Genomic DNA, 26,668 nt, shown 5'->3' on the forward strand with positions numbered 1-26,668 from the left:
AATACTGAGAAGATGCTTCCCGTCATAGGAACTTCTGGAACCTGAGGACATAGTCTCGGAATAAAGTGGCACCAATTTAAGACTGAGATGAGGAGGAATTTCTTCTCTCTGCCGGTTGAGAGTCTTAGGTACTCCTTGGCACAGAGAGATGTGAGGGCAGAGTCCTTGTGTATATTGAAGGTTAAGACTGATAGATTCATGATCAGTCAGGGAATGAAGGCAGGAAAGCGGATATAATGAGTGTTTGATCAGTCATGATCCTATTGAATTGTACAGCAGACCTGAGGGGCCGAACAGCCGACTCCTGTTTCTATTTCTTATGATTTTTTTTCTTTTAAAACCATAGGTTTACCATCTGGGTTCTGGGGATTTGTCAATCCCCAATCACACAATTTGTGTAATTATTTCCGTATTCATTTGTCATCTTGCTTACTTAAATTTTGGTGAACTTCAGGCCTTGATTTGATAATCGTTTTCTGTACAAATCTAGTAAGTTGACCTTTTCCTGAACAGAAAACACTGAGGAAAATAATTACTCAACATGTCTGCCATTTCTGTATTTTCCAGAAAAATGTCACTGAGTTTTCAAAGAACCTACATTTCTCCTGCCCTTCTTTTACCCAACATAATTTTAAAAAGATTTTGTATGGATTTTGGTATCCCTCACAAGGTTCTTTTCTTACTCTATTTCTGCAGCTCTGATGATGCAGTTTTTCACCCTTTGCTCTTATTTGTAATTGTTTATATCTAAAAAGGTCTGTTCCTTTTTTGGCTTTTTTGTTTGTTTTTTTTTACTTACTTATACGTTGTCATTTATCTCTTTAGCTGCCAAAAGCTACTTCAACCCATGCTTTTTTTCAACACTTCGAACAGTCTTCCTGCTGTTTTGCCAAGTAACAGATTTACCCAGCAAATCTGCCTTATCCTTTCTAAATTGGTAACTTTTTTTTTCAAAGCTGGTTTTCCCTTTCAAACATAACGTCAAAACAAATTTATGTTCTGATTTCTGTTAGATGAACATTAATCCATTGTTAGATTGTGAACTAAGTCTGGGTCATTACTCCCTATTAAGCCTAGCATCACACGTGGTTCAGGTTTGGGATCTACTGCCCGGAAAAGTGGCGTGGCAGGGGCAACTGATACACTCAAGAGGAAATTTGAACAGAACCATGAATGAGGGTGTGGAGTGAAGGCAAGCAATTGGTACGAAGTGTTTTTATTCATTCACAGAATAAGAGCATCACTGGCTAGGCTGCATTTATTGCCCAGAGGGCAGTTAAGTGTCAACCACTTTGCCGTGGGTCTAGAGTCACAAGTCGGCCAGACCAGGTAAGGATGGCAGTTTCCTTCCTTAAAGGCCATTAGTGAGCCAGATGGGTTTTTCCAACAATCAGCAATCAATTCATGGTCATCATTAGATTTTTCATTCCAGATATCTATTGAATTCAAATTCCACCATTTGCTATGGCATAATTTGAATCCTGGTTACTGTAATTGTACTTGGGTCTGTGGAGTAACAGTCCAGCGATAGTACCACTGGGCCATTGCTTTCCCAGTTGTAATGTGGAGTGCTTAAAATTGAGACTACACAGAGACTAGAATTGGAGGAGTGCAATTATTTTGGAGAGTTCTGGACTGACTAAAGCTACAGAGAAAGGGAGGAGCGAGGCAATGAGAGGACCTGACCATGAGGATCAGAATTGTTATTTCAAAGCTCTGTTGGACTAGAAGCCAATGTATGCCAGTGTGCACAGGGGATGGTGGAGGAGAGTGGTTGCAGGTTGTTGAGTACTGGCAGTTAGCAGCATGCTGTCTCTGTACCTCCATATCGAGGACCTTGTGGAATATAGCCTGGGCCAAACTCTCCCGCACATACTTCTGATGGTCTTTTCGAACTATGTTGAGACGATATTCCTTCTCCGACACTATCCTTCCATTCCTGGTGACCTGCACAGGAAAGCACTGATTTTAAGAAAAAACATTATCCAGCAACATCTCACATGAATTACTTTAAATGTTTCTTTTATACAATTAAAGTGAGTTCTAATAGGTAATATTAAACTTATTTGAATTTACACAGTTTTTACAACACAAAATCAGGCTCTTTAAATAATTGCTTGCATAAATTTCTTCCTATTTCCTAGGCTCCTCACCCTATCAGTGGATTCCTCCATTCCTTTCCCCCTCATATGTTTATCCAGCTCCAGTGCAGGCACTGTTCACCTCAGCAACTGACTGTGGGGCAGGCTTCCACATCACCCCACTCTCTGGGCAAGAAGTTTCCCTTGATTTTCTATTGCTCAACAACTTTAGCAGTGTAAAGCGCGTGGGAACGATGGCTTCCATTTCAAACCCCCAACTATCAGTCTCAAGTGCATCATTTCCTTTTCACCAGGAGCATCTTGCATACCTGTATTTATTTTCTCTACCCCTGCTATCGTGCACCACTCGATCAGAGACCGTGGGATAAATACCTGGGGAGCGGGGTCAGTGAGAGCGAACCTGGGGGTGAACAGAGACAGTGGGATAAATATCTGAGGAGCAGGGTCAGTGAGAGAGAAACTGGGGGTGAACAGAGACAGTGGGATAAATATCTGGGGAGCGGGGTCAGTGAGAGTGAACCTGGGGATGAACAGAGACAGTGGGATAAATACCTGGGGAGCAGGGTCAGTGAGAGTGACCCTGGGGGTGAACAGAGGCAGTGGGATAAATACCTGGGGAGTGGGGTCAGTGAGAGAGAACCTGGGGGTGAACAGAGACAGTGGGATAAATACCTGAGGATGGGGGTCAGTGAGGAGAGAACCTGGGGGTGAACAGTGACAGTGGGATAAATACCTGAGGATGGGGGTCAGTGAGAGTGAACCTGGGGGTGAACAGTGACAGTGGGATAAATACCTGGGGAGCGGGGTCAGTGAGAGAGAACCTGGGGGTGAACAGTGACATGGGATAAATACCTGGGGAGTGGGGTCAGTGAGAGTGGTCCTCGGGGTGAACAGTGACAGTGGGATAAATACCTGGGGAGCGGGGTCAGTGAGAGTAAACCTGGGGATGAACAGTGACAGTGGGATAAATACCTGGAGAGCCTGGTCAGTGAGAATGACCCTGGGGATGAACAGAGACAGTGGGATAAATACCTGGGGAGCGGGGTCAGTGAGAGAGAACCTGGGGGTGAACAGAGGCAGTGAGATAAATATCTGAGGAGCGGGGTCAGTGAGAGTGAACCTGGGGATGAACAGAAACAGTGGGATAAATACCTGAGGAGCAGGGTCAGTGAGAGTAAACCTGGGGTGAACAGTGACATTGGGATAAATACGTGAGGAGCGGGGTCAGTGAGAGAGAACGTGGGGGTGAACAGAGACAGTGGGATAAATACCTGAGGAGCAGGGTCAGTGAGACTGAACCTGGGGGTCAACAGTGACAGTGGAATAAATGCCTGGGGAGTGGGGTGAGTGAGAGTGAACCTGGGGATGAACAGAAACATTGGGAGAAATAACTGAGGAGTGGGGTCAGTGAGAGAGAACGTGGGGGTGAACAGAGACAGTGGGATAAATACCTGAGGAGCGGGGTCAGTGAGAGAGAACGTGGGGGTGAACAGTGACATTGGGATAAATACCTGGGGAGCGGGGTCAATGAGAGCGAACAGAGGTGAACAGAGACAGTGGGATAAATACCTGAGGAGCGGGGTCAATGAGAGCGAACCTGGGGGTGAACAGAGGCAGTGGGATAAATACCTGAGGAGTAGGTGTGGGTATGGTCTCTCAGGGGAAAGCAGCAGCAGCCACGAATGGCTGTGTTGTACAGCTGGAGGGTTGAAGCATGCGTGAGCAGTAGTGACAGGGGACTCAATAGTCAGGTACAGAGGCAGTTCTGTACCTGTGAACATGACTCCAGGATGGCGTGTTGCCTCCCTGGTGCCAAGGTCAAGGACATCTGTGAGCAGGTGCAGGATATTCTGAAGGGGCAGGCCCTCCTAGGCCACATGCCACTGAGAGTAGGAAAAGGAAGACAGTACAGTTAAATACATGGCTAACAAGCTGTGTAGCAGGGAGGGATTCAGATATGTGGATCATTGGGATGTCTTAGGGGGCAGGTGGGACCTCTACAAGGAGGAAGGGTTGTACCTAAACTGGAGGGGCACCTATATCTTGTCAGGGCGGTTCGCTAGTGACACGCAGGAGGATTTAAATAGTGGAGGGGTAGGTTCTAAACAACTAAACTGACCCATGAGGCATATGAGATTAAGGCCAGTAACACTAAGAGAAAGAACAGACACGGTAGATTACTGAACACAGCACACAGGCATCTTGAAGTGTATTTGTTTTAATGCAAGGAGTATGACATGTAAGGCAGATAAACTGATAGCTTGGGTTAATAGATAAATAACTATGGCGTTGCAGCTTCACAGAGATTCGACTGAGAGAGGGACAAGTTTGGCAGCTTAATGTTCCAGGATTTAGATGTTTGAGGTGAGATAGAGAGGGACGTAATAGAGGTGCGGGAGTTGCATGACTGATCCCAGCTGTAATGACAGAGGGCACCATGGGTAGAACTCAGGAATAGGAAAGATGCAATCACTTTGGTGGGAATGTACTACAGGCTTCCCAACAGGCAGCAGGTGATAGAGGAACAGATACGCGGACAGATTATGGAAAAATGTGCAAACAACACAGTTGCTGATTTTATCCTGCACTATATTGACTGAGACTTGCTTAGTGCCAGGCTCTTAGATGGGGTAGAATTTGTTAGGTGTGTCCAGGGTGGTTTTTTGAAACAATATGCAAATCGTTCAACCAGAGAAGGGGCCCTACAAAACATCTGCGGAACAACAAACCAGCTCGGTGAGCCAACCAACCTCAACACCCACAGCCCAAGCTACAGATCTACTCCAAAACCTTAAAGGGGCCCTACTAGACCTGGTATTGGGGAATGAGCCTGGCCCGGGGATTGAAGTTTTAACGGGGGAGCATTTCAAGAACACTGACCATTATTCTGCAAAGTTTTCAGTTAATTATGGATAAAGATCAGAATAAGAATAGTCCTCAGGTGAACGTACTAAACTTGGGGGAGGCTAACTAATATTCAGCAGGAACTGCAGAACGTAGAGAAGGGGTGGCTGTCCGCATCTGGCATCTTTTAAAGGCGAGTTGATTAGAGTTCAGGACTGGAACGTATCTGTGGAAATGAAGGATAAGGATGACAAAATTCAGGAACCTTGGATGACTGGACTAATTGAGACAATGGATCAAAAAGACAAAGGAGGCACACATAAGATTTAGGAAATGAAGACAGATAGAGTCCTGAAAGAAATCAATGATAGCAGGAAAGAATTCAAACAAGGAATTAGGAGGGCTAGTTTCCCTGTTACTGTTGGGATAATCCGGGAAATTACAGGCTGGTCAGTGAACCCTATGTCAGTGGTAGGGAAATTATTGGAGAAGATCGTTAGGGGTAGGATTGATTCACATTTGGAAAATATGGGCTGATTAGTTATAGGCAGCATGGCTTTATACAGGAAAGGTCATGCCTCACTAAATTCATTGAGTTTTTTGAGGAAGTGACAAAGATGATCGATTAGAGCAGGGTTGTAGGTAGTCGGTCTACAAGGTCCCTCATGGCAGGCTGATACAGGTTGACATCACATGGGACCCATGGTGAGTTGGTAAGATGGATACAGAATGAGCTTAGTCATAAAAGACGGAAAGGAGATATGGAAGGGTGTTTTAGAGACTGGAGATCTGTGACCAGTGGTGCTCCATAGGAATCAGTGCTGGGACCCCTGTTGTTTGTAATATATATAAATATAAGTGATTTGGAGGGGAATGTAGGTGGCTTGAATTGTAAGTTAAAAAGATTAGGGAAGCTGCAGATAGTAAGGAAGATTGCTAGAGGATATAGCAGGATATTTATAGGCTAAAGAATTGGGCTTAGAAATGGAAGACGGAGTTTTATCCAGAAAAACGTGAGGTGACACATCTTGGATGATCCAATGTAGGAGGAACATATACATAAATAGCAGAACTCATAACAGCATCAATATACTGAGCAATCTAGGCATAAACGTCCACAGTTCCTGGAAAGTAAGTAGATAAAGTGGTCAAGAAGGCATATAGCCTGCTTGCCTTCGTCGGTCAGGGCACAGCGTATCAGAATTGGCAAGTCATGCTGCAGCTGTACAGAACGTTATTAAGGCCACATTTTGAATATTGAGTATGGTTCTGGTTGGTATACAACCAGAAGGATGTGGAGCTTTAGTTAGGGAATGGAACAGCTTACCAGGATGTTGCTGGTTTGGAAGGTTTTTTTTAAAATTTGTTCATGGTATATGAATGTCACTGGCCAGGCCAGCATCTATTGCCCATCTCTAATTGCCCATAGGGTAAGTGTCAATCACATTGCTGTGGGTCTGGAGTCTTTTTTAGGTCAGACCAGGTAAGGATGGCAGTTTCCTTCCCTAAAGGACATCAGTGAACCAGATGGGTTTTTCTAACAATTGGCAATGGTTTCATGGTCATCATTAGACTCTTAATTCCATATGTTTTATTGAATCCATCTGATAGTGTGGGATTTGAACCGGGTCCCCAGAACATTAACTGCACCTTTGGATTAACAGACCAGAGATAATACCATGAGACCATCACTTCCCTGAATTAGCTATGAGGGGAGATTGGAACAACTTGGTTTGTTTTCACTTGAGTATCAAAGGATCAGCGTTGGCCTGATAGAAGTTGACAAAATTATGAGAGGCATGGATTGAATGGATAGTTGGAGTCTTTCTGCCAGGGTGGAAATGTCAATTACTAGGAGACACGGGGTTAAGGTAAAAGGGGGTACGTTTAAAGGAGATGCATGAGACAAGTTTTTTTTTTACACAGAGGGTGTTGGTGCATGGAATGTGCACCCAATGGAGGTGGAGAGGCAGCGTTTGAGAAGCATCTTGATGGCTACATGAATAGGCAGGGAATAGAAGGCTACGGACCACATAGTGGCAAAAGTTTTTTAGAAAGGCATCCTGTGTTGGTACAGTCTTGGTGGGCCAAAGGGTCTGTTTCTGAGCTGTATTGTTCTTTAGTGATGCATTTTTGCTGCACTGAGATCCACAGCAGAGTATGAATCACAGCTTTATATGAATACATAACTTGTGGAATCCAAAGGGTAGGCTGGGATGTCAGGTGGCAGAAGGGAAATACTGCCCACTCGTTCTCAGAAATAGTCTTTATTATTCATTGAATAAAGATTTTAAAACATCATTAAAGATCATGCAGGTGCTGCCACCATCCCAGTAGAGTACACAACTATATTCCACCAAGGCAGGGCAAAAGGCCTTTTCTAGCATTCCTGTGACACTTCAGGTTAGTTGCTCTAAAAGACTCTCAAACCTTTTACTTCTGATGCCTGAAAAATACAGCAACAAAACATTGTTCACCTCATCATTCGCTCAATCCCCAGCAGGGCTTATTAATGCTCTAGATGTAGGGCCTGGGACAAGTGGCTACATCAGGGCCCAATAATCAGGGTCAGGGGGTCTAGGGACCGCTGCTGTGCTTGGGTTGGGCCTGCGAGTCCCAACCAAGAGCAGCAGCCAGGGCACATGCTCTCTGTCCTTGGCATCAGGTGGCTGAGCAGGCATTATCATACCATAACCTTCGTCAGTGTTTTATGGGGGATTAGGCTTCTGAGGCAGGAATGTAAAATAATTTCCATTGACTGCTAAAATTGCGCAATAGCTCCATTAATGTTGGATCATGTGACAGTCAGGAGTGAGTGAAAGGGATCTGGGCATTTTCCCACAGATGAGCGTGTTGATAATTAGGGTGGGGGTAATGGGACTGTTCAAAGCTGGGAGGATCATGAAAGAATCACCAGTGAGGTTATTTCACACCTACCAATCCAGCTCGCTGAAGGTGTCTCCGAATCCTTGTGTTGTTGAAATATCCCGTCAAGTGTTTGTCCGTCAGGCTGTTGTAGGTAGCCAGCGGTCTGTAAGAATGTATTGTAGCGTTAGGCTTTTAAAATCATCCAAGGTGCTGTTCAGAGTATAACCAATGAACCTCCACTGCCTCCACCACTGAAACTCAGTACACACTGCTGCTACTACTATCTCCACTGCAGTAACTCACTAAGGCTCTCTCCTCAGCAGCTTCCACACAAATGACCTCTACAAGGGTAGCACATATTTGCAAGTTCCCCTCCAAGTCACTCACCATTCTGATGTGGGAATATATCGCTGTTCCTTCAATGTTGCTGGGTCAGTATCCTAGAACACTCTAACTAACAGCATCGCTGGTGTCCCTACATCCCAACAACTACAGCAGTTCACAAGGAAACCCATCTGCACAAGGGAACTAGAGGTGGACAATAAATGTTGGCCCTGCCAGCGATGATCACATCCCTTGAATGCTGAAAAATAAACAACTTACCTAACTACAGTGTACAACAGCTCATGAAAGACCACAAAGCTGAAACATCAAGTGTTTCCTTCTGCACAATTGCTGCCATATCTGCTGAGATTTGTAGCATTTTCTGTTACTATATCATAAAACAGTCCCCTCTTCTGCTGCACGAGGGAAGTAGTATTATTTATTTTGGACAGGTTATTGCCCACGATAACCCAATGTCCTTCCACCTGCCAGTAAAATCATGACTGGACCTCCTCCTGCTAACTGAAACACATCCTGCACTGCAAATTTCTAGTTGGCAGCAGGAAATTGCATTCATCAAAGGCTGTGTAGTGTTCCACTGCATTGGAACATACAATATAAATGTTTCCCATGGGAATTCAAATGCTAAAATTCAATAACAATATATGAATGCTGCCAGTCATACCACCAAGTGACATTATAATATTAATTCCATGTTACTGCAGTTCTGCAATATGTGGGAAAACGGCATTTGCTGACCGCAATTCAAGATCGTTTTCAATGCTGATGGAACCACAATTTCAATGAAATTTTATGAATGCTGCTTCCTCAGGCCAGATACGGTCTGCTAAAATTTGTGCAAGCTGTTTCTACACAACCTGGGGAGGATTAAGGTACTCTTTTAGTCAAAGGGATTTCTTAAATACACTTGTCAAATACTTCTGATTTTTGCAAAGAGTGCCTTAAAAATAACATTGCCACCATTTCTTCACATTGGAAGCTTAGTATCTCATTCCCTGAAATGTCTTAATTATAAACAACTAAAACATATAATTGGTTAAAGGATTGCACAGACCTAAATTGAAGCAACCTAAACGTTATTGTTTGTCTTTGCCAAGCCACCTGTTGACACAGTGACAGCAACAGAGTGAACGTGAAAGGACTTGCCATCGTGTTGCTGCATAAACTAGTACAGCGGAACTTCGAGGTTATAATTCCTATGATAGCAGCATGTCTCAACGACTGTAACACTCCCCACAGTGAGTCTGTATCTCCTAACTGCCACCAACTTAATTGCATCAAGGTCCTACCGCACTGTCGCAGTGTCCGTGCAGAGGGATCTTGGGTTCTCAGTACTGCCCCTCTAACATGACAGCACTCTTTCAGTACTGACCCTGCAACAGTACTCCTTTACTAATGTCCCTCTAAGAGTTAACTGTTAAGCTAGGAATGTCATCTTGCACTTTTTTCATACGTTTCTAATTTATTGAACCCATGTTGATTTGACTCAGGCATATGTGGATGTGAGTTGTGAAAACTCACATCGAGAGCCTCAACCTGAGGTACAAATCTTCTCAAAACTCGCTCAGGCATATGTGGATGTGAGTTGTGAAAACTCACATCCAGAACCTCAACCTGAGGTACAAATCTTCTCAAAACTCGCTCAGGCATATGTGCCAAGATGTAGAAGATTGTTCTTGAAACAAGACAATAACAAATGGACTATTATTAGTGCTTACAATGTTGTGTAATACATGGAAAATGGCAACACTCTCAACTGGTGAATTATTCTCTTTGAACTCTGCATTCTGCACAAGTTGCTACATGTTGAATTTGTCCCACATTACTGGCAGCAAAACAATGAGACAGTACCACCAACTTCCTTAGAATCTGGCAAACACTATCCATTGATGGAGATTACTGACTATTCAAAGAAACACAGTTCGTAGAAATAGCAAGTCAAGTCACGATGTGTTGAAAGCTGTTTTTCAGTAATTTGTGATATTCTGTAAAGTTAAAGTGAGGTAAACTTCTCATTGCCCATTTCTTAACACGCATCAATTTCTTATCCCTTCTGTTCACTGAACTACTCACGTTTCTGTTGTTAATGAAATTCTCAAATCTCTCCATCTTTTAATTTTTCCCCATCTCTTTAATCACCCCCCCTCCCCCCCCGCCCCTCACCCCTTCAACATCTTTGCAGGTATCTAATTCTGGTCAGCTACATATCACAGATTTTAGTCACTCACAAATGTCGGCTTTGCCTTCTGCTGCCTAGACCCCAAGCTCAGCTACCCCTCCTGTAAAGACCACACCTTTTCAATTTCCTTTACACTGGACTGCGAACCCAAATTAGAAAATGATACTGTTGTAAACTGAGGATTAGGAAAGAACTGCTTCACTTTTAAAGACAAGTTACTGGAAATCATAACGATTGCGTTTACACTGCCAGTTTGTCCAAGCAGCGGTCTGTGCAAAGCAAGTTTCGCCCAGAGACAGATTACTGATTGGTTTGTGCTGTCAGGACCGGTTGTGGAGGCCAGGCATCATCAGCATGAGAACTGCTCTCTGATTGGCTCCCAAGCAGGTAGACTCTGTGAGTGACCAAGACAGAAACAGAAGTCTCCAGACTGCAAGAGACAGTGTCTCCCTTTTTCTTCCTCTGAAGTGAAAGATAGTTAATCTTTTCACCACTTGCTTTAAACTGAGAGGCTTCCTTTCCAATCAACTCCAGCCAGCTCCTGCTACATGTCTTCATAGTCGCCTTTATTCAATTGTAATGTATTACATCTGATTCCAGCTTTTCCCTCTCACACTGCCGGGTCAATTCTATCATATTATGGTCAGGGGTTCTTTCACCTTTAGCTGCCTCATCACATCTCATTACACATCACCCAATCCAGTTTGCCTGTTCATATGTGGGGTCTACCACAAACCGCTCCAAAAAAACAACTCTTAGATATTCCACAAATTCCCTTACTTGGCAGCTGCAACCAACCTGTCTTTCCCAGTCCACCTATACATTGAAGACTCCTATGATTATCATAATAGTGCATTTTTTACATACCTTTCCTATCTCCTGATTTATTTTCTTCCCCACATCCAAACTATTGCTAGGAGGCCTGTACGTAGAACATAGAGCAATATAGCACAGAACAGGCCCTTCGGCCCTCGACGTTACACCGGCCTGTGAACTAATCTAAGCCCCTCCCCTACACTATCCCATCATTATCCATATGCTTATCCAAGGACTGGTTAAATGCCCCCAAAGTGGCTGAGTTAACTACATTGACAGGCAGGGCATTCCACGCCCTTACCACTCTCTGAGTAAAGAACCTGCCGTGACATAACTCCCATCAGGGTCTTTTTATCCTTTGCGGTGCTTCAACGCAACCCACACAGATTCTACATTTTCTCACCCTATATCTCTTCTTGCTATCAATTCAGTTTCATTTCTGACTAACAAAGCAACCTTTCTTCCTTTATCCACATGCCTGTCCTATCAATAGATTGCATATCCTTTGATAGTTCATTCCAGCCCTGATCCCTTTGCAGCCACATCTCTTTGATGCCCACACCATCATTCTCACAAATTTCAATCTGTGCTCCAAGCTCGCTTACCTTTTTCCATATCCTGCATGCATTTACATACAAAACCTCCAGTCCTGCATTGAATGCCCCCCTTCTCATTGCTGTCATCTTATCTGCTGTGCATGAAGTTCTATTTCTGCCATTTCCATATTCTCCATCCAATTATTTAACCCCTTCACACCCCACTATTTAAAGTGTTTAATGTAATTGATCTAATTAACAGTGTAATTAACAACCTCTACCTGTTCATATCATTACAGAAAGATTCTGCTTATCAATCATCAAATATTTCCCATCACAGGAAATAAAGAACTCACATGCAGAGATCCTGATGACAATAGCTTTATGACAAATACTGGCTGGATAACCAACCAGAAACAGTCAAGGTTAAACAGAGTCATAGAGTAATACAGCATGGAAACAGGCCCTTCGGCCCAACCTGGTCCATGCTGGCCACGGTACCTACTTAGCTAGTTCCAATTGCCTGCATTTGATCCATATCCCTCTAAACCCTTCCCCATCCACGTACCTGACCAAATGTTATTTAAATGTTGCTATTGTACCTGCCTCAAGCACTTCCTGTAGCAGCTCATTCCATACACACACCACCCTCTGTGTAAAGAAGTTGCCCCTCAGGTCCTTTTGAAATCTATCTCCCCTCACATTAAACCTATGCCCTCTGGTTTTCAATTCCCTATCCCTGGGAGAAAGACAATATACATTCATCCTATCTATGCTCCGCATGATTTTATGCACCTCAATAAGGTCACTCCTCAATCTCCTACATTCCAAGGAATAAAGTCCTATCCAGCTCAGCGAGCAAACTCACATCCAATAAAGTCCTATGCTGGCCAACCTCTGCCTATAATTCAGGGCTACTAGTCCTGGCAACATTCTCATAAATCTTCTTTGCACACTTTCCATTTTAACTGTGTATTTCCTATAACCGGGGAGACCAAAACTGTACACAATACTCCAAGTGCGGCCTCACCAATGACTTATACAACTGTAACATAACGTCCCAACTCCTACACTCAATGCCTCGACCAATGAAGGCCAGCATGCTAAATGCCTTCACCACCCTGTCTACCTGTGATGCTGCTTTCAACAAACTATGTACTTGTACTCCTACGTCCCTCTGTTCCACAACACTCCTCAGGGCCTTACCATTTACTGTACAAGTCCTACCTTGGTTTGACTTTCCAAAGTGCAACACCTCACACTTATCTGTATTGAACTGCATTTGCCAATCCTCTGCCGACTTCCCCATCTGATCAAGGTCCCTCTATAATTTTTGACCTTCCTCGTTATCAATAATATCTCCTAGTTTTGTATCATTCACAAACTTACTAATCATGCCTTGTACAATCACATCCAGATCATTCATGTAAATAATAAAGATCCCAGCACTGGCCCCTGTGGCACACTACTAGTCACAGGCCTCCAGTCTGAGAATCAACCTCCTACCATCAAGACAATTTTGAATCCAATCAGCTAGATCTCCCTGGATCCAATGCGACCTAACTTTCATGACTAGCCTGTCGTGTGGGACCTTGTCAAAGGCCTTACTAAAGTCCATATAGACAACATCCACTGCGCTACCCTCATCCATCCTCTTGGTTACCTCTTGAAACAACTCTAAAAGATTTGTCTGGCATGACTTCCCGTGCACAAATCCATGCTGACTACCCCTAATCAGAAAGTGGCTATCCAAATATTGGTTGCTCCTGACCCTCAGTACCCTCTCCAATAACCTACCTACCATCAGGCTCACTGGCCTGTAGATCCCTGGCTAGCCTTTGCTATCTTTCTTAACCAATGGAGCAACATTAGCCACCCTCCAATCTTCTAGAACCTCAACAGAGGCTAAAATTCTCTGCAAAGCTCTCTGTAATTTCTTCCCCAGCCTCCCACAAAGTCTGAGGATGGAATTGGTCAGGCCCATGGGATTTACCCACCCTAATGCGCTTTAAGGCTGCAAACATCTCCTCTCTGGTACACCTCCGCTTGTTTCACATATTTCCTCAGCATCCATGATTCTCTCCTCGGTAAATGCTGAGGAGAAACATTAATCAAAAATCTCCCCCATCTCCTGTGGCTCCACACATTGATGGCCTTGCTGATCTTTAAAGGGACCTATTCTCTCCCGAGCCACCCTCTTACTCTTACTACAGCTGTAGAACCTCTTGGGATTATCTTTAACCTTGTTTGCCAGATCCATCTCAGCCTCTCTTTTTGCTCTTTTAATTTCCTCCTGAGCATGCTCCTACACTTCTTATAGTCATCTCAGGATTCACTTGAGCCCAACAGCTTATACACAATGTCTGCTGCCTTCTTTTTCCTGTCCATAGCCTCAATATCCCTGGTCAGTCAGGGATCCCTAAACCTGCCAGCTTTTCCCTTCACCCTAACAAGGAAACACTGTCCGTGGACTCTCATTCTCACACTTTTAGAAGTCTCCCATTTGCCAGTCATTCCTTTTCCTTCAAACTAACTCACCCAATCAACTTCTGCTAGATCCTGCCTAATGGCCCCAAAATTGGCCCTGCTCCAGTTTAGCACCTTAACCTGTGGACCTGTCCTATCTTTTTCCATGGCTATGTTAAAACTAAGGGAGTTATGGTCACTGGATCCAAAATGCTCTCTGACTGACTTCAGGCACTTTCCCGCCTTGTTTCCCAAGAAGAGGTCCAGTGCTGCACCCTCCCGAGCGGGGCCCTCTACATTTTGATTTAGGAAACTTTCTTGGACACATTTGACAAATTCCACCCTGTCTGGGCCTTTTACACTATGGGTGACCCAGTCAATGCGGGGGGGAATGCTATTACAAATACTACTCTATTATTCCTACAGGTATCTGCAATCTCTCTACACATCTGCTCCTCTGGATGTGAGTTTGCTCGCTGAGCTGGAAGGTTAGTTTTCAGACGTTTCGTCACCATCTACTCCTCTAATACCTGCTGGCTATTTGGGGATCTATACTACAGTCCAAACACAGTGACCATCCCCTTACTGTTTCTAAGTTCTACCACAGGGCCTCATTTGATGAGGCTTTAAGAATATCCTCTCTGTAATGTTCTCTCTTATCAGAAGGGCAACTGCCTGTCCTCCCTTACATGTACTTCTGTCATGCCTGCATTGTATGGTTAAAATGTTGGTTTATATGGTCTGGCCATATACCCCTCCGACCAGCAATTTAGAAATATAGATACATAGAAAATATGTAAGCAACTTGCTGTTTGAGCCTATTCTACCATTCAATAGAACAATGATTCATCATACAGCTCAGTCCTGCTTTCTCCCAACACTCTTTGATCTCTCTAGCCCTAAGAACTATGTCTATCTTCTCTCTGAAAACATTAAATTTCCTGGACTGAAACATTTTTCGTGGCAGAGAATTCCACAGGCTCATCAGTCTCTGGGTGAAGACATTTCTCCCCTACCTCTTCCTAAATGGCCTACTCCATAAACTGTGACTCTGCATGCAGGTGCAGTGGCAGTGAAGATGACAAATAAACTGTTAGCCTTAATAATAAAATGTGAGGCTGGATGAACACAGCAGGCCAAGCAGCATCTCAGGAGCACAAAGCCTTGTTTTGATGCATATTAGGGCATTGTGAGGGGGCGAAAGGTGCTATAGAAATGTATGATGTTTTTAAGAGAAAATTCTTTCAGATACATTCACAAGTTACCAAAAGGAAAATCCATTATGTTCATTCTGCTACACAAAAATCAAGTGTTCTGAGGAGGCATTCATTTTCTCCATAAATCAGAAAGTGATACAGCTCAGAGAATGAGCGACCTGTGCTGAAACAGGCTCAGTCAACCTGATAACAAGGGCTGTATGCAGGATGTTAAATGGTAAGGTGGAAAATTAATCTCTTTCATCCATAAAATGTAAGTGACTAATGAAGCATTAAAGATATGAGCTTTGGATGGGATTGTTCCCCAATCAAATAGTTGATTGGAAAAAAAACCACAAACCGTGGTTAGGATTCAGACTAATATATTGCACTTTGCTGTTGGAGGTTTCAGCACTGTTAAATCAGGAGCGCAACAACTCCAGAGGCTGGTATTTCTGTCACAGTGTCACGCTTTTTTCACATGTGGCATGTCCTTGACACTAATCCAGTTTACTCAGAGCCAGCTCTCAGAGTGAATAAAATATCTGGTAATCTTATTTATATCTGTCAGCCAGGGTTCCCTGATTGGACCAGATTAACAACCCCAATCAGGGAGCTCATTCTACAACGCCAACCTGGCTAATCTCGTTACAATCACAACAAGTAGCTGTTATTCTTTCCCTCATTGGCATAGCGGAGCAAACCACTCCATGAGCTGATTCCACCACCTAGTTAAATCATTGTTGATCATCACCACAATTTCACTGAGCTGTTTTAGTTTCATTGCCCATATCACCTTCAACTAAGAAAAGGCCTATGCAGGTAAGCATCTCCAAAAACATTTAATTCAATTTAAATTGCTTCCTGATAAGGTGAACGGCATGATATAAATGCAGATCTGTATTCTTAATAGTTAATGGTTTAATCTATAGATAGCTCAACTGTTGCCAGGGGCAAATGCCATAAGAACACAAGAGTTTGCCCTGAAACTTTTAATCGAGCCTGAGATTCAACAGGTTTTATGGAAAGTAAGTTTGTACGGAATAGTTGCTCAAATTGAATTTTGATTTCAAGTTCTGATTCTAAATTGTCTCTTAATGAAGATGATCATTCCCTGGCATCTATGTGCAATACACTTGTGGTGTTGAAATAAAACTAAGAATTGTGTATACTGGAGATCGGAAACAAGCATAAAATAAACAAACAGAAAATCAGCACTGAGAAAATTCAAAACTGCCAATTCTGAAGGAGACTCATCAGATTTGAAACATTAATTCTGTTTTCCCTCCATAGATTCTGCTCGATGTGCTGAGTTTCCTCAGCAATTTTTATTTTTGTTTGGTTTATTGTTGCTCATCATCCCAAGTCTGTTGTCCAGAAATTACAGAGACTGCCTCAGAGAATGGTGCTAAATATTAGGCAATCATTAACAAACATTTCCATTTCTGATCGTTTGACGGTGGGTCAGTACCAAGGGAGTGCCGCGCTGTCGGAGGATCAGTACCAAGGGAGTGCCACGCTGTCGGAGGATCAGTACTGAGGGAGTGCTGCACTGTCAGAGGGTCAAAAATGAGGAAGTGCTGCACTGTCAATGGTTTTGTGTTTCTCCTCTTTTAAGATGGTCCTTAAAATCCATAATTGGACCAAGCTTTTGGTCACTGGTCCTTATATTTCCTTTTGTGGCTTGGTCTGAAAGTTTGTTTGATGATCTCTTTGAAGAGCCTAGTGATATTTTACAGTATTAGTGCGATTTAAATGGGAGTTGATGTTTCTATCTGGTTTGCTTAAGAGGCAATGCCTCTAACTAACAGCACTGCAGCTTCTGTACGATACAGAGGGAGAGATGAGAGCTGCGCATAACCTAGCACAGAATGATGCCAGTGACAGTTATTTGATGAATCAGCGAACACCAGTCAGCTCTGTGGTAAACTACCTCGTTGCCAAGAGAACGAGCCAATTATGCAAGTGTCTAACATTACAGTGTCAATTCACTACCTGTCTCGGAGCATTAATAAAATTCTGAAAGGCTGACGTTCATCTATTGTTTCAAAATCGTTTCCAGTCTCCCTCCCCTGATTTTTGAATTCCAGCCAGAGAGTTGAAAAGGCAATGATGCTCAAGCCGATTGTAGCTGCTCAAACTGATGGATTAACACTTAATGAACAAATAAGCAGAAAGCTTATTAGGCTTCATCCACCGTGCAATAAGGCCGAGTGTAATCTGTATCTGAACATGATCTGTAATCCGTACTCTACTTGTCCAATAAAAATCTCACAACCTCAGTCTTTTTAATTTTAAAATTCCAATAGCTTCCTGGGGAATGTGTTCTAGATTCTCCGTGTATGGGAAAGTGTTTCCTGATATCGACCTGAACAGTCTGGCTAGTATTTTACTATTCTAACCTTTTGTTCTCGGCCTCTGCCCTCATGACAAGAAATAGTTACCCCCAATCTATCCAAACAAATCCTTTAGTTGTCTTAAACATTTGTATTAGTCATCCCTTAATCTTCACTATACCGACTGATCTTTCATTCTCTGTGCTCAGTGAAGGACTGCATTTTGTCATAAGTCTCTGCCTCAATGAAATTTAGGCTCAACATGGTGTTTAACACTTGTTCCTTTGCTTCTGTATCCATTTCTTTGTGGATGTGTCCTCTCCCCACTTAAAGCGCACTTTCACCTGATCTCTCCCTCTGACCTCTTGCTTCCCTTTGTTCTCTTCATGGGGAACTACTGACATGAAATCAACCTGCTTAACTCCTTGGGAGGCTTGGGGACCGCTTTGCAGAACACCTACGCTCAGTTCACAATAAACAACTGCACCTCCCAGTCGCGAACCATTTCAACTCCCCCTCCCATTCTTTAGATGACATGTCCATCTTGCAGTGCCACAATGATGCCAGCTGAAGGTTGCACGGACAGCAACTCATATTCCGCTTGGGAACCCTGCAGCCCAATGGTATCAACGTGGATTTCACCAGCTTCAAAATCTCCCCTTCCCCCACTGCATCTCAAAACCAGCCCAGCTTGTCCCCACCTCCCTAACCTGTTCTTCCTCTCACCTATCCCCTCCTCCCACCTCAAGCTGCACCTCCATTTCCTACCTACTAACCTCATCCTGCCTCATTGACCTGTCCGTCCTCACCGGACTGACCTATCCCCTCCCTACCTCCCCACCTATCTTCTCCTTTATACATCTTAAATCCGTCTCCCCCTCTCTCCCTATTTATTTCAGAATCCTCTCCCCATAGATGATGATGATATCAAATGGTATGTTAAGACTGTAAGAAACCGGAATAGCAACAGGCCGTTAGTGCCCTCAAACCAGCTCACCATTCAGTAGGGTAATTCACTGATCCGACATTCCCCATTCACTTTCCGGCCCATTCTCCACAACCCTTGCTGGCCCCAATGCGGCCCCACGACCCCAGCCCAGCCCCAATCCCGCTCCACATCCCCCACCCCGGCCCCAAGACCACCCCACGATCTCAGCCCGGCCCCAATACCGCCCCATGGCCCCACCCCAATCACCCTCAATGCCACCCCACATCCCTCCCCCCAACGCCACCCTACATCCCTGCCCCCAACGCCACCCTACATCCCTCCCCACAATGCCACCCTACATCCCTCCCCACAATGCCACCCCACATCCATCCCCACAATGCCACCCCACAATGCCACCCTACATCCCTCCCCCCCAATGCCACCCTACATCCCTCCCCCCCAATGCCACCCCACATCCCTCCCCACAATGCCACCCTACATCCCTCCCCCCACAATGCCACCCCACATCCCTCCCCCCAATGCCACCCCACATCCCTCCCCCCAATGCCACCCCACATCCCTCCCCACAATGCCACCCCACATCCATCCCCACAATGCCACCCTACATCCCTCCCCCCCAATGCCACCCCACATCCATCCCCCCAATGCCACCCCACATCCATCCCCACAATGCCACCCCACATCCCTCCCCCCCAATGCCACCCCACATCCCTCCCCCCAATGCCACCCTACATCCCTCCCCCCATGCCACCCTACGTCCCTCCCCCCATGCCACCCTACGTCCCTCCCCCCAATGCCACCCTACGTCCCTCCTCCCATGCAACCCTACGTCCCACCCCCCATGCTACCCTACGTCCCTCCTCCCATGCAACCCTACGTCCCACCCCCCATGCTACCCCACGTCCCTCCCCCCCATGCCACCCCACGTCCCTCCCCCCAATGCCACCCCACGTCCCTCCCCCCTCAGCGTGACAGCACAACCCACACCTCAACCCCTCCCCAATAAATCCCTCTCATCCCCCACTTCAGCCCCGATCCTCCCTCAGGTCCATCAGCCTCCTCAGCCCCAAATCCCACCCTCGGCCCCGGCCCTTACCCTGCGTGTGACTGGCTCATGGTGCGCTCCTCGGGGAGGCTGCCGTGCCCGGGGCCGGCCTCGGACACTCAGGCTGTCGGAGGATGCGGCCTGTCCCGGCCGAGAGCTCCGGCAAACGGGGAGGGAGGGGGACGCGTTGCTAAGGGACGGAGGGCGGGGCCAACGCCTGTATCCAAGGGGCAGGGCCTGTACCAGTGACGTAACGCGATCAAATGCCTCATCCGGGCGCGGCCCTCGTTTCCAATTGGCTACTGAAACATTGTTTCACTATCACTGTCTCCCTGCTGCAGCAGGAGGTGTGCTGGGATATTCCCAAAATATAATCCTTACCCCACAAATACCCCTGATATACACCCTTAAATATCAGCAAATACCCCCAATATAGACCCTTAAATATCAACAAATACCCCTGATATACACCCTTAAATATCAGCAAATACCCCCAATATAGACCCTTAAATATCAACAAATACCCCTGATATACACCCTTAAATATCAGCAAATACCCCCAATATAGACCCTTAAATATCAACAAATACTCCTGATATACAGCCTTAAATATCAGCAAATACCCCCAATATAGACCCTTAAATATCAACAAATACCCCTGATATACACCCTTAAATATCAGCAAATACCCCCAATATAGACCCTTAAATATCAACAAATACCCCCGATATATTCCCTTAAATATCAGCAAATACCCCCCCATATACACCCTTATAGATCAGCAAATACCCCGACATACACCCTTATACATCATCAAATACCCCCCGATATATACCCTTAAACAATCAGCAAATACCCCGATATATACCCTTATACATCAGCAAATACCCCGATATACACCCTTAAATATCAGCAAATACCCCCGATATACACCCTTATATATCAGCAAATACCCCCAATATACACCCTCAAATATCAGCAAATACCCCCGATATACACCCTTAAATTTCAGCAAATACCCCCAATTTACACCCTTAAAGATCAGCAAATACCCCCGATATATTCCCGTAAATATATGCAAATACCCCGATATACACACTTATATATCAGCAAATACCCCCGATATACACCCTTATATATCAGCAAATACCCCCTGATATACACCCTTAAACATCAGCAAATACCCCCGATACACACCCTTATATATCAGCAAATACCCCCCGATATACACCCTTAAGCATCAGCAAATACCCCTGATACACACCCTTATACATCAGCAAATACCCCCAAAATACACCCTTAAGCATCAGCAAATACCCCCGATATACGCCCTTATAGATCAGCAAATACCCCAATATACTCCCTTAAACATCATCAAATACCCCCCGATATATACTCTTATACATCAGCAAATACCCCCCAATATACGCCCTTAAACATCAGAAAATTCCCCAATTTACACCCTTATACATCATCAAATACCCGGATATATACCCTTATACATCAGCAAATACTCCCCAATATGCGCCCTTATACATCAGCAAATACCCCCGATATACACCCTTAAACATCAGCAAATACCCCTGATATACACCCTTAAATATCAGCAAATACCCCCCAATATACACACTTAAATATCAGCAAATACCCCCAATATACACCCTTAAATATCAGCAAATACCCCCGATATACACCCTTAATATCAGCAAATACCCCCAATTTACACCCTTAAACATCAGCAAATACCCCCGATATATTCCCTTAAATATAAGCAAATACCCCGATATACACCCTTATATGTCAGCACATACCCCCCGATATACACCCTTAAACATCAGCAAATACCCCCGATATACACCCTTATATATCAGCAAATACCCCCGATATACACCCTTAAACATCAGCAAATACCCCCGATATACACCCTTACATATCAGCAAATACCCCCCGATATACACCCTTAAACATCAGCAAATAGCCCCGATATACACACTTATATATCAGCAAATACTGCCCGATATACACCCTTATACATCATCAAATACCCCTTGATATATACCCTTAAACATCAGCAAATACCCCGATATATAACCTTATATATCAGCAAAAACCCCCCAATATACACCCTTATACATCAGCAAATACCCCGACATATACCCTTATACATCATCAAATACCTCCCGACATAACCCTTATACATCATCAAATACCTCCCAATATATACCCTTAAACAATCAGCAAATACCCCAATATATACCCTTATACATCAGCAAAACCTCGATATATACCCGTAAATATCAGCAAATACCCCAATATACACCCTTATATATCAGCAAATACCCCCGATTTACGCCCTTCTACATCAGCAAATACCCCGATACACACTCTTATACATCAGCGAATACCCCAATATACACCCTTATACATCAGCAAATACCCCGATATACACCCTTAAACATCAGCAAATACCCCCCGATATACACCCTTATACATCAGCAAATTCCCCAATATACACCCTTATACATCATCAAATACCCCAGTATATACCCTTATACATCAGCAAATACCCCCCAATATACGCCCTTATACATCAGCAAATACCCCCGATATACACCTTTATACATCAGCAAATACCTCGATATACGCCCTTATATGTCAGCAAATACCCTGACATACACCCTTATATATCAGCAAATACCCCCCAATATACACCCTTATATATCAGCAAATACCCCAATATACACCCTTATATATCATATGTTATGTCCCGCTTTCTATTTATCTGTTTAGGTTTCCTTGGGTTGTTGATGTCATTTTCTGCTTTGGTGATGTCATTTCCTGTTCTTTTCTCAGAGGGTGGTAGAGGGGCTCCAAATCAATTTCAGGAATATCCTCCCTGGGTACAAGATAATACAAGGTATACAAGATAATGAGAGGCATAGATAGAGTTGATAGCCAGAGACTATTTCCCAGGGCAGAAATGGCTAGCACGAGGGGTCATAGTTTTAAGCTGGTTGGAGGAAAGTATAGAGGGGATGTCAGAGGCGGGTTCTTTACACAGAGAGTTGTGAGAGCATGGAATGCGTTGCCAGCAGCAGTTGTGGAAGCAAGGTCATTGGGGTCATTTAAGAGACTGCTGGACATGCATATGGTCACAGAAATTTGAGGGTGCATACATGAGGATCAATGGTCGGCACAACATTGTGGGCTGAGGGGCCTGTTCTATTCCAAGTGCGGTCTAACCAAAGTTTTATAGAGCTGCAACAAGATCTCACGACTCTTAAACTCAATCCCCCTGTTAATGAAAGCCAAAACACCATATGCTTTCTTAACAACCCTGTCCACTTGGGTGGCCATTTTAAGGGATCTATGTATCTGCACACCAAGATCCCTCTGTTCCTCCACGCTGCCAAGAATCCTATCCTGTTCTGTGCTGTACTGTTCTATGTTCTATGTTCTATGTTCTAATACAGCCAGAGTGTCATCATTAATCAAAAATGCTACTCCCTCTCCTCTCTTGCTTCCCTTTCTATCCTTTCTATAGCATCTATATCCTGGAATATTAAGCCATTCTTGTCCATCCCTGAGCCATGTCTCTGTAGTATCTCTGATATCCTAGTCCCATGTTCTTAACCATGCCCTGAGTTCATCTGCCTTACATGTTAGGCCCTTGCATTGAAATAAATGCAATTGAATTTATCAATCCAACCTCATTCTCTGCTTTGATCCTGCCTGTCTGGTTGTTTCACTTGCTATTTTTACCCCAACTGTATCAGTCTCAGACTGCTCTCTTTCCTTATTATCTCCCTGGGTTCTACACCACCTTCGCCACCTCCCCCGCCCAACAAACCGATAGTTTAAATCCTCCTGAGCAGCTGCAACAAATCTCCTCACCAGGATATTAGACACCTTCAAATTCAGGTGCAATCCATCCTCCTTACACAGGTCACACCACAAGACATTCCAGTGATCCAAAAATGTACATGCTTCTCCACACACCAGCTCCTCAGCCACCCATTCATCTGCTCCATCCTCCTATTCCTACCCTCACAAGCTCATGGCACCGGAAGTAATCCAGATATGATTACACTCATGGACCCCCTATTTAAAATTCCTGTGCAACTTCCTAAATTCTCTCCTCGAACCTCGTCCTTCTCACTTTCTATGTCATTAGTTCCAAAGCATACAACAACTTCCTGCTGGTCCCACTCCCCTTTGAGAATATTCTACACCTTCTCCAAGATATGCTTGGTCCTGACTCCAGGAAGGCAAAGTAGTATTCTGATGTCTTATTGTCGGCTGCAGAGTAGTCTGTGCCTCTAACTCGAGGGTTCCCTATCACAATTGACCACTTGGGACCTGGCGTATGCCTCATTACATTAGAGCCAGTCTCAATACCAGAAAACTCACTGTCAGTGCTACATTCCCCAGAGAGTCCATCACCCCCTACATTTTCCAAAACAGCATACTTGTTTGAGATGGAGATAGCCACAGGAGACTCCATCACTACCTGCTTTCCTCTCCCACCTTTCCTAGAGGTCACCCATCTACCTGACTGTATCTTGAGTCTAACCCCTTTCCTGCAACTGCCATCCATCACACCCCCTAGCTCCTGGAAATCCCTAATTGCCTCCAACTGCTGCTCCAACCAATCCATGGAATCCAACAGGACTCCCCGCCAATCAGACTTCCTGCAGACATCATCATTGGCAACATGGAAACTCTCCCTAATCTCTCACACCCAACACAAAGAGAATATCAATCTATTAAAGGCCATCTTTGCACTTTAACAAACTACAGACCCAGAAAATAGCACAGTCTCACTGCTTAAAAAGCACTGCTCCAGGCTAGCTTAGCACCTATGTTTTTATATTTTGAAAGGTTAATTGAGAGACAGATCTCAATAACAACACATAATCCAAAAACAATCTCCATTCTACTCACTATTGTAGGTTTACAAAAGAAAATTTTAAAAAGCCACTGAGCTGCTTCCCTGCTGTGAGCTCCCACACACAGGTTTCTCAAAGGTCTGCTGTGAAATTTTGCTGCTTGTTTACTTTTCTGACAACCAGCTTGGATGTCCTGAGGTACTTGAAATCAAACAGCAGAGGCAGTAACTGTGAAGTGATAATGGGAACTGCAGATGCTGGAGAATCCCAGATAATAAAATGTGAGGCTGGATGAACACAGCAGGCCCAGCAGCATCTCAGGAGCACAAAAGCTGACGTTTCGGCATCTTCGGTCCGCCTCCCCATCTCTCCCTATTTATTCCAGAACCCTCACCCCATCCCCCTCTCTGATGAAGGGTCTAGGCCCGAAACATCAGCTTTTGTGTTCCTGAGATGCTGCTGGGCCTGCTGTGTTTATCCAGCCTCACATTTCATTATCTCAGTAATTGTGAAGGCTCACTTCTATGTGAAGGTCAGACAGCACTATAGATTTCGTGTGATAATGGGAACTGCAGATGCTGGAAAATCCAAGATAATAAAATGTGAGGCTGGATGAACACAGCAGGCCCAGCAGCATCTCAGGAGCACAAAAGCTGACGTTTTGGGCCTAGACCCTTCATCAGAGAGGGGGATGGGGTGAGGGTTCTGGTAAATAGGGAGAGAGGATTTTCCTGGGAAGGAACCAAGGGATCGGATAAAGTGTGTTTGCTTTAATGCAAGGAGTATCAGGAATAAAAGTGATGAACTTAGAGCATGGTTCAGTACCTGGTGCTATGATGTTGTGGCCATAACAGAGACATGGGTTTCTCAGGGGCAGGAATGGTTGCTGGATGTTCCAGGGTTTAGAACATTTAAAAAGAATAGGGAGGGGGGAAAAAGAGGAGGGGGTGTAGCACTACTAATCAGAGAGAGTATCACAGCTACAGAAGCTTCCTTTGTCGAGGAAGATCTGCCTACTGAGTCAGTATGGGTGGAAATTAGGAACAGCAAGGGAGCAGTCACCTCGTTAGGGGTTTACTACAGGCCCCCCAATAGCAGCAGGGAGATTGAAGAAAGCATAGGTCGACAGATTTTGGAAAAGTGTGCACGCAGTAGGGTTGTTGTAATGGGTGACTTTAACTTTCCTAATATTGATTGGAACCTCCTTCGAGCAGAAGATTTGAATGGAGCTGTTTTTGTAAGGTGTGTTCAGGAGGGTTTCCTAACGCAGTACGTTGACAGGCCGACGAGGGGAGAGGCCATTCTAGACTTGGTGCTCGGAAACGAGCCGGGGCAGGTATCAGATCTTGTGGTGGGAGAGCATTTTGGTGATAGTGACCATAACTGCCTCACATTCTACATAGCTATGGGGAAGGAGAGGATTAGGCAGAATGGGAGGATATTTAATTGCGGAAGAGGAAACTATGACGCGATTAGACATGAGTTAGGAAGGATGGACTGGGAGCAATTGTTCCATGGTAAAGGAACTATAGACATATGGAGACTGTTTAAGGAACATGTGCCTCTGAGACAGGCAAGAAAGCGTAAGACAAAGGAACCCTGGATGACGAGAGCGGTGGAGCTTCTTGTGAAAAGGAAGAAGGTAGCTTACATAAGGTGGAGGAAGCTAGGGTCAAGTTCAGCTTGAGAGGATTACACGCAGGCAAGGAAGGAGCTCAAAAATGGTCTGAGGAGAGCCAGGAGGGGGCACGAGAAAGGCTTGGCAGAAGGAATCCGGGAAAACACAAAGGCATTTTACACTTATGTGCGGAATAAGAGAATGGTCAAAGAAAGAGTAGGGCCGATCAGGGATAGCACAGGGAACTTGTGTGTGGAGTCTGAGGAGGTAGGGGAAGCCCTAAATGAGTTTTTTGCTTCTGTCTTTACAAAAGAAATGAACTTTGTAGTGAATGAAACCTTTGAAGAGCAGGTGTGCATGCTGGAATGGATAGAGATAGAGGAAGCTGATGTGCTGAAAATTTTGTCAAACATTAAGATTGACAAGTCGCCAGGCCCGGACCAGATTTGCCCTCGGCTGCTTTGGGAAACGAGAAATGC

General features: G+C 44.6%; 1 protein-coding gene across 1 annotated transcript in view; it reads right to left on the reverse strand.

Moving 5' to 3' along the window:
• The window catches only part of erich3 (glutamate-rich 3), a 128,421-nt gene extending 108,556 nt beyond the window's left edge, over positions 1 to 19,865 (reverse strand). Inside the window, exons 1-3 of the mRNA XM_059648189.1 lie at positions 19,734 to 19,865; positions 7,884 to 7,977; positions 1,822 to 1,947 (exon numbers count right to left, since the gene is read on the reverse strand). Of these exons, the coding sequence (XP_059504172.1) occupies positions 1,822 to 1,947; positions 7,884 to 7,977; positions 19,734 to 19,753 (240 nt within the window). The 5' untranslated portion in view covers positions 19,754 to 19,865. The remainder of the gene's footprint in view (positions 1 to 1,821; positions 1,948 to 7,883; positions 7,978 to 19,733) is intronic.
• Positions 19,866 to 26,668: the final 6,803 nt, after the last annotated feature.

This window comes from Stegostoma tigrinum, chromosome 8 (assembly GCF_030684315.1).
Source record: "Stegostoma tigrinum isolate sSteTig4 chromosome 8, sSteTig4.hap1, whole genome shotgun sequence".
NCBI classification, from domain to species: Eukaryota; Metazoa; Chordata; class Chondrichthyes; order Orectolobiformes; family Stegostomatidae; genus Stegostoma; species Stegostoma tigrinum.